General features: G+C 32.8%; 3 protein-coding genes across 5 annotated transcripts in view; 1 reads left to right on the top strand and 2 right to left on the bottom strand.

The window, feature by feature from the left end:
- The window catches only part of LOC139516442 (tetratricopeptide repeat protein 7B-like), a gene marked incomplete in the record, with an annotated part of 22,851 nt that extends 19,621 nt beyond the window's left edge, over window positions 1-3,230 (bottom strand). The window contains 1 exon segment of the mRNA XM_071306558.1: window positions 3,085-3,230. Within this exon segment, the coding sequence (XP_071162659.1) occupies window positions 3,085-3,205 (121 nt within the window).
- LOC139516451 (ubiquitin-ribosomal protein eS31 fusion protein) overlaps window positions 1-14,690 on the top strand; it is a 40,151-nt gene that overhangs the window by 13,370 nt on the left and 12,091 nt on the right. The window lies entirely within an intron of this gene.
- LOC139516446 (uncharacterized) lies at window positions 8,565-12,486 on the bottom strand. 3 transcript variants are annotated; one of them, XM_071306564.1, is made up of 5 exons: window positions 12,316-12,486; window positions 11,143-11,307; window positions 10,582-10,641; window positions 10,272-10,343; window positions 8,565-9,680 (listed from the first exon to the last, which is right to left on the bottom strand). In XM_071306564.1, the coding sequence occupies exons 1-5, from the start codon at window positions 12,445-12,447 to the stop codon at window positions 8,700-8,702; spliced, it is 1,410 nt and encodes a 469-aa protein (XP_071162665.1). In that variant the 5' UTR covers window positions 12,448-12,486; the 3' UTR covers window positions 8,565-8,699. The 3 variants fall into 3 exon arrangements, with proteins under 3 accessions (XP_071162665.1, XP_071162666.1, XP_071162667.1); XM_071306565.1 differs by having other exon boundaries at window positions 12,322-12,486; XM_071306566.1 differs by lacking the exon at window positions 12,316-12,486 and adding an exon at window positions 11,942-12,076.

The following is a 14,690-nucleotide window of genomic DNA, read 5'->3' as shown; positions in this document are numbered from 1 at the left end:
GTTGCAACTCTTCTTTGCACTTGTTTCATTCTGTTTACAGGTATATTTTTTTTTTTAAATGTGTGGATCCCATACTTTCCAACAATTTGTTATTTTTGGTCTGACTCTTGTTTGGTTAGCTTTTTCCTTACTAGTTTTTGAGTTAATATGTAGGTTTCACCATGATAAATGATGAAGATTATTTGATTTTGTTGCTGATTGTTGTATGTATTGTATGTATTTTATCTTAGATATGTAGAAAGGGTTATGTCTAGATATTTTATTGATTGGACTTGATTAAGAATTTTACAGTGGCGGATCGAGGGGGGGGGGGGGGGGGGGTGGTTCCGGGGTTTGAACCCCCTTTTTTTGACCGATCAATGCATTTGAATGGAGCATATAGTTGGAACCCCCCTTTTACTCTGGGTTAGGAACCCCCCCTTTTTAAAATGCTGGATCCACCACTGATTTTACCATTGGTGTTGTAGTAGAAATGTATTTGCTTTTTCTTAGTTAACACATTGGAAATGTCGCATTTTTTCAAGGTGGAAAGTCATGACTGAGCTAGTCTTTCTCTTATTTTATAGCAGCTTCAAATGCCTTCTTGAAACTTAATGCAATTGTTTTAGCAGGTGATATGCAGGTACATGTAAACATGGTAAAAGATGATGTTGTCTTTCAATACTAATTTGACTCAGTTTTAGGTATTGAGGTAAGCTGTTAGTGTAAATGAGGACATATATTGGTGCTAGCAAAGTGCCCTGAAAAAACAACTTATTGATTGGTGTATATAATTCCATATAATTTATATGGATTTTCAAAATATTGATTAAAGTTGCTTAACTCAAGACTTTTATACTAATATCAATATATTATGGTCCAGCTTACCTTTGTATATCTTTAGATGAGAAACACTGAATTTCATACACAAGAGAAGGTAGTTTTTTAATTAAACTTTAATTGATATAATATAATTTCTTTGCCTTTTTGACATAAAAAAAAAAATCTTTTTAGTGCTAGATATTTAGTTGGTAGTTTCTCACAAGAACTTTACTTAAACGTCTTTCAATTTGAACTGTTACTTTAATTGCATACTCAGATCAGTATAAAAAGAACATTATTTACATATTTTCTATCTGGGTGTAAGCAATGTGTTCGTATAAATAATACAACATCAACATGGTCAGACGTGGTGAGCGGTGTACCTCAGGGAAGTGTTTTTAGGACCAGTTCTTTTTCTTAATATTTATAAATGATCTTCCTGATATAGTAGAGGGTATAGTGAAAGTGTTTGCTGATGATTGTAAAGTTTATTCTAAAGTCTCGTCATATTATGAGCGATGTAAGTTACAGGAAAATTTGGACAGATTATGTGAATGGTCAGATATGTGGAAATTAAAATTTAATGCTGCTAAATGTAAAGTATTGCATATTAATCCTGACAATGACCTGCAATATTGTTATACCATGTTGGATGAATCCGGAAATTTTATTGCATTATCTACAGTGAATGAAGAAAAGGATCTGGAAGTAACTTTCGAGTCTAATTTGAAATTTAAAAACATATAAGTGATATTTATAACAAAGCCCAGAGAGTGCTGTCTCTTATTAATCATTCTTTTGATTACATGGATCAAGATATGTTTCTTACTATTTATAAATCAATAGTGCGTCCACTGCTAGAATATGCGACATTTGTCTGGTCACCGTATCTTAAAAAAGACATCCGCAAATTGGAATCTGTACAAAGAAGGGCCACAAAGCTGGTAAAAAATATTTGTCATCTTAATTATGAAGACAGGCTACGTTCATTGGGTTTGCCAACTTTGGAATATCGTAGGGATAGGAATGATATGATACAAGTCTACAAAGCGTTGCATGGTATAGATGACATCGACTGGATGAGCCTATTTACTTTAGCACCATCTAATAATACTAGAGGTCACTCATTAAAACTTTTTAAAAAACAGTGTAAGACCACACATAGACTAAATACTTTTTCAATTAGAGTAGTGGATCAGTGGAATAACCTGTCAGATTTAACGTGACGGCAAAGACTCTGAATAATTTTAAATCTGCATTAAATGGCGAAAATTGGAACCTATATAAATTCATATGTTCGTGTTAAGTGTTTCAGCTGCGCACTACCTAAATAAGTATTTTTTGATAAGTTTAATATATTATATATAAATATATTATTATGAGATGAGAAATCATATACGACAATCCAAGATGAGGGGTCAGTAGAAGCCTTTGGCTTATGTAAGGACCCGAAGATAAAGGGTATAAAGGTATAAAGGGTATGACCTTTATACTATGTAGTAAAATTCAAACATTGTAGTACAGCGCGCATAGGAGCACTTCTCTTTCAAATCTCACCACTTCTCCTATTAGTTTTAGAAAGAGAAGTCCATCCTCCCTATCATTCTGAAGTAGTGTGAGCCCTGTATAACTGGGACGACAATCCTTGCTTTGGACTTGTCTGGGACATTTTATTATTGGTTGTTTGTTACAAACACACCGGCATACATGTACGTTTTAGTTAAAGCCTAACGATCTTGAAGCGTATACAATATGCCCTAAACGTGTCTCAAACTTGTCTGTAGTCTTTTCAATGCGCTTTTAGCATATGTATTACGTGCTTGTTGCGTATACGCTAGAGAAACACTTCAGCTAGATGAAAATTTATAGCGATCACCAAGCATATACCTTTGCATTTCAAATACTTCAAACTTATGCAAAACGGGTATAAAAATTGCTTAGCGTTCCTTTTGCGTGCAACTAACGTATACCAATGTCAATTTTCTCTGTACGTCTGATGTACGCCAATGTTTGACGCCTGCATAAATTCCATGATGATGTTTTCTCCTTTTTTAAATACTGGAGCACAAGTCTGATGCAGTGTTTGTAAGGTTTTTAGAAGTTTTTTTCTTAGGATGGTTTTTATATTTATTCAGGATTATGTCGATGTTTCCCTTCGGCATTTTGTCAACATGTTTTATTTACAGTTATCTTGCAGCCTTGTTTGTGGATATGTTTGTTATTTTGTGACCCATGTTTTCTTTTGCATGTTTAGACTGTGACTATCTATAATGTAAATTATACCAAGGCCTTGATTCTTAGTCGCTAATAACTGTGCTGTTTCGACAGCTTTTGCCCAATTAGCTTCTGAACGATGTCGTTCTATTTCTGATTCTAATCGTGTGTATTTCTGCTTGGAAGCCATACCGGATGTGCAGACGAAATTCTAACTTCCGGCAGCATAAGTAATAAAGGATAGATTTAAGGGCATACTATACAATTACAGGGGAGGTAATGACGTAGCTAACGTAAGAATATAAAGTACTAAATGGTGGCCTAATTGCCGGCAATGCTATTTTTAGCAATTATCTCCTTAAGGATGTACACCTCTGAGGAGCCAAACATTTCTAGAATTAAACTTTTTTTCTTAACCTGATTTTTGGGTTTATAAGACTGTAACAAAATAATTGGCGAAGAAAAAATCATATGGTGGTGCACTTCTTTTTTTGCTACATCCCTTTAAACATGGCCAATTTTGATGATTTTCCCATTTTTAATCTATTTTTACCCAGGCTATTTTTGGGCTATTATCATGAAAAAAATCACAGTTCCACAATTAAACTTTTTCTCATACTTTCTATAAAGATGAAGTGGACCAATCTGAATAAATTTTACTTACAAAAACTATAGGTAGGTGTTAATATAAGAAAGTTTAATCATATTTTGATGCTTTTTTGTGTAAAATTTACCATGCTGTCAATTTTTTATTTTTGTGATTTTTCTCAGTTTCAAGAACAAAATGCATATTATTTCAATTTTTTTGTTAAAAATGAATGAAAAAAGACATATCTAAGAAATTTGAAAAAAACAATTTGATATTGGATGTTCATGATTCTTGAAAAAATCATTTTTTGTAACCCTCACCCATTTTCTCAAAATTTGGGCTAAGAATACTGACTAGATTGGTCGTAAAATTTGAAAACTGGAATACGCAAAAACCATTCAATGTAAATACATAATTTTTTCACAGGTTTATGTTTGCTTATAATATTTTTAAAATTTATTGATATTTCCCAATTCCATCACATGTTTTGGAAATAATTCAAGAACGAGATTTCAACGAGACTGAAAAGTCAGAAGAATACATCCTTAAAAGGCGTTTTTAATAAACTAATTATGGAAAAACTGCTGTTGTGTAATTGAAGCTCGATATCTATTTGTGATTTTACCCACTCAAATATGTATGGTCCCATGGCTTTTCTTGGTGAATTTTGGGGTTTTTCACGATACCTTACGATTTCGCAGAAAATTTTCCCTAATTTGGATCAACAAAAAAAATATATTTCCGGCCCTTCATCATATACATTTAAGAACAAATTTGTGCTTGCATGAAACTTCATTCATAATGCTTTCCTGAAATGATATAACAACCAATCACAGAGAGCCATCTAAAAGACTATGTACCATCATTTGAACATCTTGATGCATTTAATAAACTAAAACACATTCTAAACCCCATCCCTGAACTTGTTTGTCATATTGAAGTCTTCATTAAGCAGTCTTTAGAACTGAGGGGGTCAGACCCGTGTGAGACAAGCTCATGATAATTGTGTTTTATACATAAATTCATAATTGAACTTTTATAAAATATGTTCTATTATTGTATTGTATTTCATTGTATTCCATTGTATTTAAAATGTATAATTGTTTGTTTGTATTGCTTGACCCTTATGGGTGTAATTTTGCAATAAAGATTATAAAAACTTAAAAATTGTAAGAATTATTTAGTAGTTCATGACTGTTTTTGCAGCCTAATTGTATTTTATTATGATTATTATCAATTTTCTGCTTTCAAACCGCCTGTAAACTAACACAGACCCCATCAAAGACTAGGGATATAGATCTCCAAAATGATAAGTAAATCCTCCCGTCCGGAAGTACAATTCAATGATGTGTCAAACTCGGTGATGTCACAATCAAGATAGGAGGACAGGGTTTTAGTTACGCCCATTGAAACATATATCTGTCTTCGTTTGATAGCCGGTTGGTTTGTCATTTGTTTTTCTTTTTTGAATTGTTTTACATTTGTCATTTCGGGGCCTATAATTGTAAACTTCTATGTCATCGTTTGGTCTTTGGTGGAGAGTCGTCTCATTGGTAATCATGTAACGGTTTATTTCTACCTCTGTGATATTTTATCCTGAGGATAATTTGTCCCGGTAATTTTTTCCCAGGCATGGTATTTCACAGATTGATTTTTTCCAGAGAAGTGAAAATCTATCTGTGTTATGCGGATAGTATGTACCGGTATATATTTGTCGTACTATATTTCACAGAACCGTGTGAAATAGAGTCCCTTTAATTTCTATGTAAGTTACTCACAATCAATATATACCCGACTATAATTATAAAATGTTTCACAAAGGTAGACCAAATTTGCATAATTTGTCAAAGGGAGGTAATTATTAGCAATTTATATTTTAAAGATATTAATATAATATATTTTTGAATCTATTTTATAGTGAAATGTTTCCTTGAATCTTATTTTTTATATATTCATTTATATAAAAAGATGACTTACAACTTGATTTAATAAGACAGATAACATTTCACAGGTAAAAACCAGTGGTTGATCTAGAAATTTTCATTTTCATTTTCCACTGACTGCCTAAAAAGGGGGGGCGATTCCGTCACGCTTCAGTGTCCCCCTCCCTAAATCCGCCTCTGAAAAATAACCAGCCGTTACACATGCTTTTGTTCCAATATATTGTTATGCTATGATTTATCTGATTTCCATATAATCAACAACTACATCTCTGTCCCCAGATAAAAATATCATCATAATCAAATTCTTCTATTGCTGTTAACCGTGGTAATGCAACTAAATTTCTACCTTACTACTCAATTTATATTTGTACTGAGATCTGAAAACAACTCACTTTTACATGTATTTCACTAACCTTATTTAATCATGATATTATTTTCACAATTACGATCTTTGAAATTACTTCTGGTTTTCTTCCCTATAATGCATGATAATTTTTCTTTTTAAAAGGATGATATTGACTTGAATATTTCAGGAAATTTTTTCAAGGATAATTTGTGAAATTATTTCCCATCATAATACATTTTTTTTAACAATTTCGCTTTATTTCAAATACACTATTATTATTTCATAGTATTTTTAAAGGATAAGTTTTTTCTAATAACTATTCAATAAGTTAAATACCCAGATAGAATTTCACGGCAAAGGAAAAAATATCACAGGGAAGTATTTTTCTCCGGATAAAAAATAATAACAACTACTGTGACATTTTTTCCTCCGGATCAAATTTCACCCGGATATAATTTTGCTTTACAAAATCATACCCGTGACATCTACTTATTTCAAGTTATGAAGTTTCAAAAGGGAGGGATTCATCTGTACCCCTTTAGAATATAAAAACAAGAAGAGGTGGTATCTTTCATGTAAGTAAAACCCCACTGTCGAGGAAATCACGCAAAAGCATGCTCTCCAATGACAATGAAATATCGTATGAACTTCGGGGATCATACTCCATATACAAGCGCATCTGAAATTTGGCAAATAAAAATGAAAAGTTCACAAGTGGAAAGCTGACATTATCTTTTCAAAATATGAGACATACTTAACTATGTATGTATGTATGGTTTCGTTAGATCTCCCACGCGACATATCAGAAAACGGGAGCGATGAGAGATCGGATTTTAATAAGATTGGGGACGACATCAAAAGTTCAAAGAAGGATAAAAAAAACTTAATTCACATAGTTTTTTCACTGACCCCCCCCCCCCCCCCTTAACTTAATTTGGGGGAAATTGATTGACCAAAAGGGATATATGTAAAAATTGATTTTAGATTAACAAAACTTGCAGCAATGTTGACCCCGACCCCCCCCCCCCCCCCCCCCTCAAACTATTTGATTTAAGTTTTTTTATCCTACATCGATCTTTTGATTTCGTCCCTTACTAGGAGTTAAAATTGACTACAAAGCATTGGTTTCTTCAGAATGATTAACAAAACATATGGTTTCAATATATATACTATGGTTGAAATAAGGGAGATAGCTTGATTTTGCCGGTGAAAATGTCACTATCAATCTCATATGCTACCTTTATTTGTCCTGATTCGAAAAAAAAACATGTTTTTTTATATACTTTTGGAGTCATCTGAAACAAGTTTGACCCCTCGACTATCTGTATGTGCCTGTCCCAAGTCAGGAGACTACCCCTCGGCTATCTGTATGTGCCTGTCTCAAGTCAGGAGACTACCCCTCGACTATCTGTATGTGACTGTCCCAGGAGACTACCCCTCGACTACCTGTATGTGCCTGTCCCAAGTCAAGAGACTACCCCTCGACTATTTGTATGTGCCTGTCCCAAGTGAGGAAATTACCCCTCGACTATCTGTATGTGCCTGTCCCAAGCCAGGAGACTACCACTCGACTATCTGTATGTGCCTGTCCCAAGTCAGGAGACAGTAATTTAGTGGTTGAATTGTCGTTTGTTGGTGTGTATCAAAAAAATTTTCGTTCATCATTTTGTTAATAGGTCGTTAGTTTTCTCGTTTGAATTATTTTACATACGCATTTAGGGTACTTATATAGTAGTCTCGAGAGTAGTCTATGCGTTATGGGTTTGTTCATTGTTGGAGGTCGTAGTCTACAGTGACCTATAGTTGTTGATTACTGCGTTATTTGGTCTCTTGTGGAGTTGTCTCATTGGCAATCATACCACATCTTCTTGTTTGTATATAAAACTTATTATTATATTGTTATTCATGAAAGGCAAAATGACAACAACATCGAGAATTTCGAAAAAAATATTTTTATACAATCCCATTTATACAACATACAATTTCAAATATACAATGCTTACACAAGGGTCTGGTGGGTTTGATAGAATAGAGATTAATAAGCAATAAAATGCAGAAGTATTAGTCCAAAAACATAAAGGAAAGAGAAAAAATGGCAAAAAAAGAGAATAACGGTGTGCTGAATTTAACAGAATAGATAAAAGATTGGGCCAAAAAAGAAAGATGGTATTAAAAAAAAAAACAGAAATAAGTATCCCATCCAGACCCTCAGGGTCAAACAAAAATTCATACAAACAAGATTCATATTTACAATTATTCATGAATTATTCAAGTGCATATGCACGCAAACACACAAACACTCACACAAACATGCATCAACCATATACAGCTCCATAGCCGACAATCACGCAACCGCTTACACAAAGACATCCCACACACACACACACACAATAACAAACAAACAAACAAAACATACTTACTCACACCATGCATTCATACAAGCATACATACATCGTACAATCATACACACATGCATTTACACAAATAATAAAGTATAATGTATGAAGTTTACAGCCAAATTAAAATTAAACATAGGCTTCAAAATGAATTTGCATCATGATCAACGCATATATTTTTTTTATATACTTACCTTTTATCTAAAAACATTTTGAATCATCATAAAGCCTTTGTAAATGTTATAAAAATAGAAGAAAAAAATACAAAACAGATTTTTATAAAACTACCCGTATTGTCATATTAATTTATCACAGATGAGATTAGAATTGTCATATTAATTTATCACAGTTGAGATTAGAATTGTCATATTAATTTATCACAGTTGAGCTTAGAATTGTCATATTTGTCCTCATTGATGTCTGTATGTTGCTGACGATTTCTTTGTAGATGAAAAACAAGCAGTCTGGTCAAGCTTGGATGGAATAAATAGTGGTGTAGCAAAAAGGTCATTACATGATGATGATGCAGCCTGCTTCAGTCGAGATGCCACTTGAGATTTTTTATTATAACTATGTTGACGTTTTGCAGCTGGTTGATTAGTGCATGTTGTTGAAGCCTTTCTTTTGTGGTTTTCGGGGACTACTGCTGTTTGTACAGATACCAATGATGCAGAGATATAAACTGGTACTTCCATTGTTGGCCTTCTATTTTCGTATGCAGAGCAAACGACAAAACGCTGATGCATACAGTCCCAGATGTTGCTGAAGTTCACCTCACAGTCTGATTTTGATCGAAAAAGTGGGATGGATGGGTCTACTCTCTGCTTTGTAGACAAGAAGTTTAGTTTGACGTTTGACCTTTGAAGGAGTGAGTCTGTAGAAATCGGAATCTGATTAAAAGCGTTTTGTCGATGAACTGGTAAAAATGGCGTATGACATGGAGTCTTGGTGTTGGAAATCGGTTTCTTATGAAGCATCGGATGGGTCTTCTCAATTAGGTTAACGACAACCTCAGAGCAGTCGTTTAATTTCAAGGTTCTTGTTTTGGATGGCTGACTTTGAAAATCAGTTTTACTGAAACTTATCTTGCTTTTCCAGTCGTCTTTGGCAGCCATCTTGTCTACGACATCAAGAACAGAATCTCCTTTCATCAGCTGAGCAGCAATATCTGCAATATCGATATCTATTCCGGAAGTGATATTTAGCTTCGATATATCGGAGTTCCTGTTATGTTCTCTGATTTCCTGTGCAGACCGGTAATATGATTCTTGTTTCCAGTATAGGTCCTCTTGATTTGATTGGTTGTCCTCGAGGGAGACGTCTTTGCAGTGAGAATCAAGATGGTCTGAATAATCGGTGTATGAAGTGCAGAAACCAGTATATGTTGGTATCTGAAATCAAAGATGTCACTCGTTATTCGATTTTATTTGAAATAATCTTCAGAACATTTAAACATTAATTCATACCGGTCATTATGTTATTACATGTCATTGTGGCATTTTTCTTTTAATTGATTACTTTGATATTATATTGGTACCCTCCCCTTACTTAGTTTCAAGTGATATATGTTTAAAGCATAAAGAAAGGAGAAAAATTGGCCAAAAAAAATTAAGAATAGAGAATAATGGGGTGCCAAATTATAAAAAGGATAGAAAATAATTGGATAAAACAAATCAAGAGTAGGACAAAATGGGCTTTGCTCATTGTTGAAGGCCGTACGGTGATCTATAGTTGTTAATGTTTGTGTCATTTTGGTCTTTTGTGGATAGTTGTCTCATTGGCAATCATACCACATCTTCTTTTTTATATAAAACAACAACAGAAGAAGAAGAAATGAAAGTACTCATAGCTAGACCTTTATAGTGCCCAACCAAGTAAAAAAAACTTAATTTGAGGCTCAAAATTATAAATCAAATTGTGACAGATTTATGCAGTCTGTGTTTTACGGTAGTTTTTAATTTAAAGTTTGTATCAATAAATACCTGCATTTTCCTTTCAAAAGTCTCTCTCCAATTTTGTATATTGAAGAATCCTGGTGCAACATTGTCAGTATTCTGAAACAAAATGTATTTTTTTTTGTAATACTCTATGTAGACAGTAAAAAGATAGATTTTGTAAATTAATATTCTGCATAGTTGACAAAAAGTACCTGATTTTAACCTTGTATAGATCCCGAAAGTTCTGTCACCTTTTTGGTGGTATATCAAAAGGGGGGAAACAACTTGTTAAAAGTTTACTTGTTTAGTCACAAATTTATCTCCATATAATATTAATAAGCCTAATGTTACTTACCTCGTTAGTATTTGATTGTTGAACATTAGAAGTATTGGGAAGTTTCTTGAAATCAGCATCCTGCAAAAATAAAAAATATCATTCAATCAAAATCTTAATAAAATGACAGCTTTAAACGTCAATCTGATTTGAATATTTTGAAGCGATCATAGTTACATTTTGAAAAAAATCAGGTTTATGCTAATCCTTGATGGTACTATCACTTCTGTCCATTGCTAAAAGCTTTCTTTTTATGACCATACATAGATATTTAAACTTTCGACTTTTTGGTCTCTAGTTGGTGTGTTGTCTTATTGGCAATCATACCACTTTTTGTATATTCGTAAGCGTGTATTTGCAATACAAACACGAAGTACCGATTTGAAGTGAGGTAATAATTTTTGAAGTTGTACTCCGTTGCAAAAGCATCGATTTGTCTTAAGGGTGAAGAACTGCAGTAAAAGTGGTACTCAATCGGAATGGATTATATCGAGTGGGTGTAGAGATTCTTTTTATCATAATTACACCCTTATGCATATGCGATGCACTATCTTAGTATCTATTTTAAACAAAGATCCTCACCAAAACTTTGTTGGTGTTATTCACAGGCTCTCCCGACCCACCGGCGAATCTAACTGAATCTTGATGTTTTATAGTCTCACTCAGCCATTCTACCGGTGTTGGTTTATCAGAAGAGGAATCTTGGACTTTTCGCAACGGACCGAATCTTGGTCTCTTTTCTTTCGTCTGCAAAAGAAATACCGAAATATAATATAGAAATAAAGAAACCCAGACGCAGATTAAATGGATGCACAACCTAAATGCATAAAAAAGGGTTAATGCATAGATTTAGAAAATACATGTAAATCATCTGTCTTCTGAAGATAGTATGGCTTACAAAACTTTTTAAAAATTGGGGATTAGCATTACGGACAAGTGGTCTATTGTGTATAAGCGCTGATTTTCAAGACAAGTCATTTATTATAGTATAAGTGTTAAAAATAAGACGACACATTCTTCAAATCAAAGAAAAGAGTATATTTATTCCATGCATTGTCAACATTCATATTAGATTAAAACTTGCATTTAATTTGCCGCTGGACGTAAAGCAGACATTTATCCATGGCCAACATCCCCCTTTTACACCGCGCTGCTTTGCATTGAAAACGTAAAACATGAAAAACTGTATTATTCATTTATATATGGAAACCATAAATTATTTTGGCTAACAAACTATAATAAAGATAAAAATAGCGCGGATTTTATGGTTTAAGCTGTGGAAGAAGAAGGTGGCCGAGGCGTACATCCCTCAGAAAGCAAATTTTATTAATTAGTGAATAAAACGGGAAATTTTATTTCTAATTTCAAGAAATAAACTTACTTGCAAAACTTCCCAATCTTTATAAGTCCAGAAATCTGCAAGTTTTTGCAACATTTTCAAGGTTTAGAAGAAATATTAAGCAGTGAAATTTGGAGCGACTTTATGCACGATCTTTTGGCGTAACTATGTAGAAACAGTGGAACAATAGTTGTGACGTGATTCGACGTTATTTTAACGATACCAACGTACACACGGGAGTACGGTTATTTTTTGCTTCTTTTCTCTATTTCTTTTATGTATTCCATTTTTAAAACTTTTTAATTTATAAAATTACAAATAAAACAGTTCTTATTAATAAAATTAAAAAGTTATGAAGTTTCTCATCAGATCACATAAGACAACAGTGACACCATAAGTAAATAAAATTCACTAACATATACCTTTTCCAGTCTGTCCGTAGTTTCGTTGAGCAGGAACAAATCCTGAACATTTGATACGTAGCACTCCTTTTGTCCATCTTTTACAATTTCCGTGAGCGATCGTGATGCCGGAGAATTCGCATGCATAAACGTTTTGAGATTCAGTATGTACGTCACAGTTGTGATTCTATTTCGTCTACATGTACTACCTGTTACAAACTTTCCCGCAAAGTTTGAAGTAAAAGAGGCGCGGAAGATACCAGAGGGACAGTTAAACACATATATTTAAAATAAACATTCAACGCAATGGGTATAAATAAAAAGACAAACAGACAAATATTGGAAAGGTTGGATAAATCTTGAACACTCAAGTTATACAGTTTTAAATTCTGATAAAAAAAAACATTTAAGGAGGCTCGAGGGTATAAAACTTTCAGAAAAAAATCAAACATTTGTTTTTCATTACAAATTTTATTTATTTCCTTTTGTAGTTGTTACTTTATCATATGGTACTAAAATCATTCAAAACAATCAATTCGTGTTGGCCCCAGATGACTTTCAAAATGTATACATCATTGAAAAAGTTCCAAATTATCTCCCTTTGGTGGAAAAATGTCATTTTTTGGCTCTAAAATTGAAATATCTTTTTCAACTCATCGGTGACCTATCTTTTTTAATATAATTTCCATATAAGCTGTACTTAAACTAAATTATTGTAAAATTTTAGCGATTTCTGTAATAAATTTCTTTTTTTTATTTCGATATTACCTTTATTTCTCCTATTACTTCAACAGAAAAAAAAACACCTTTACAAAAATGTATGCTTCTTTCAAAGGCAGATTGTGAGCGCAAATGAACGGTGATCCCACTTTTTTATTTTAATTTTCTATTAACTATAAGATAAAGTTCATTTATAGAAAAATATAGAGAAATCCTATATAAATGATTTAGGCCCGCGAACCCCCTTAAATATGCATTTTCCTAGTCTGCAATTTATAATTTATGAGAGAACATCATCTATATAGATCAATGTGAAGTAAAAGAAAAAGCTATCTTCTTTTCATTGCCGATGAACAGCTCACAGTGAGTACTTTCTAAAAATAATAAGGACCTGGTTGACGTGAAGGGGAGCGCATTTGGAGCCAATAGGAATGCCAATTGTCTTTTAAAAAACACGTTCCGTGAAAAAAAAAATACATGTCAGGGGTTGATGTTTGTAGAAATTGCAACAGTTTCAAATTTTAATATTGTGGTTTAAAAAAAGTTATATCATTGTATCTTGCTATTAGTATTCGACATGGCAAAACAGAGACATAACATACAATTTGTATTATATCCGACAGAAATTGTGATAACATTCATAAAGTTTGTGCCAGTATCCATTTTTTTTTTCAATTTCCATATTTTCAAGTTTTTTTTATGGTGACAGAAAATTTAAAATAAGAAAAAAAAAGTTCTCGCCATCATAAAAGAAATAACAAAACTCAAAATGCAACACGATTCTACGGTTATCAACAATTTGTGTTGAGACAAAATAATGAGTAAAAAAGAAAATATGAGCATTGTTAAAGTCGGTACGGTGACTTATAGTTGTTAGTTTCAGTGCCACGTCTTCTTTTTTATATATCATGTGGCAACCAACATCTTTTTTGTAAAACTATCAAATGAACTTGAGTTTCAGATTAAACAAGGTAAATCATCTCATCATTGGAAACCAATACACTTAATTTCACTTCCTCTCCTCTAGCGAAACATATAGCTTCATGTAAGAATATTATGATACACAATATGTGTGCCACCAGTATTTTAATATATTTTGGGTGGACATTGTCCTTTGACCCTAGACCTAAATATATTTAAAGGGTTCAGGTCATTTCTTCTTATGGTTTCATGTTGTTTAATAAAATTAACGGTACCAATTTTGTTGCACCAGATGCGCATTTCGACAATACATGTCTCTTCAGTGATGCTCGTGGCCAAAATATTTGAAATCCAAAGCTTATATAAAAGATGAAGAGCTTTAATCCAAAAGGTCCAAAAAGTAAAGCCAAATCCGTGAAAGGTGATAACAGATTTCAATATTACTAGAGTTTTACCATATTTGTTACTGTAACAGATCTTCTTCAACACTCACGGTAATGAACTATTTAGCTAAATTGTTCCATTAGTATAATTTCTAATAATGAATGGGCAACATCAGCAATTAATCTTTTTAGAGATAACTCGTTTCAACAATTCTTAGCAAGCACACAAGTGATATAAAGAAGAAAATAAAAGAGGCTCACACGAGCCTTTACATGTATCGCTCAAAGTAAATTAAATCATAATTGACTATATTTTTTTTTAATTTATAATAAATATGACTATCAATTATTAATTTTGAAAATATT

The sequence above is a fragment of the Mytilus edulis genome, chromosome 3 (assembly GCF_963676685.1).
Source record: "Mytilus edulis chromosome 3, xbMytEdul2.2, whole genome shotgun sequence".
In the NCBI taxonomy this organism is placed as follows: domain Eukaryota; kingdom Metazoa; phylum Mollusca; class Bivalvia; order Mytilida; family Mytilidae; genus Mytilus; species Mytilus edulis.
The sequence above is the reverse complement of the archived record's forward strand: the minus strand, read 5'-3'. Positions and strand labels throughout refer to the sequence as shown.

Excerpts from the sequence above, each read along its gene's own strand:
- LOC139516446 (XM_071306564.1), bottom strand. The coding sequence starts at position 12,447 with ATGCATGCGAATTCTCCGGCATCACGATCGCTCACGGAAATTGTAAAA. Across the intron at positions 11,308-12,315 it reads ACAGACTGGAAAAGGTATAT|ACGAAAGAAAAGAGACCAAG; the intron begins GTTAGTGAATTT and ends TTTCTTTTGCAG. Across the intron at positions 10,344-10,581 it reads AACAATCAAATACTAACGAG|AATACTGACAATGTTGCACC; the intron begins GTAAGTAACATT and ends ATTTTGTTTCAG.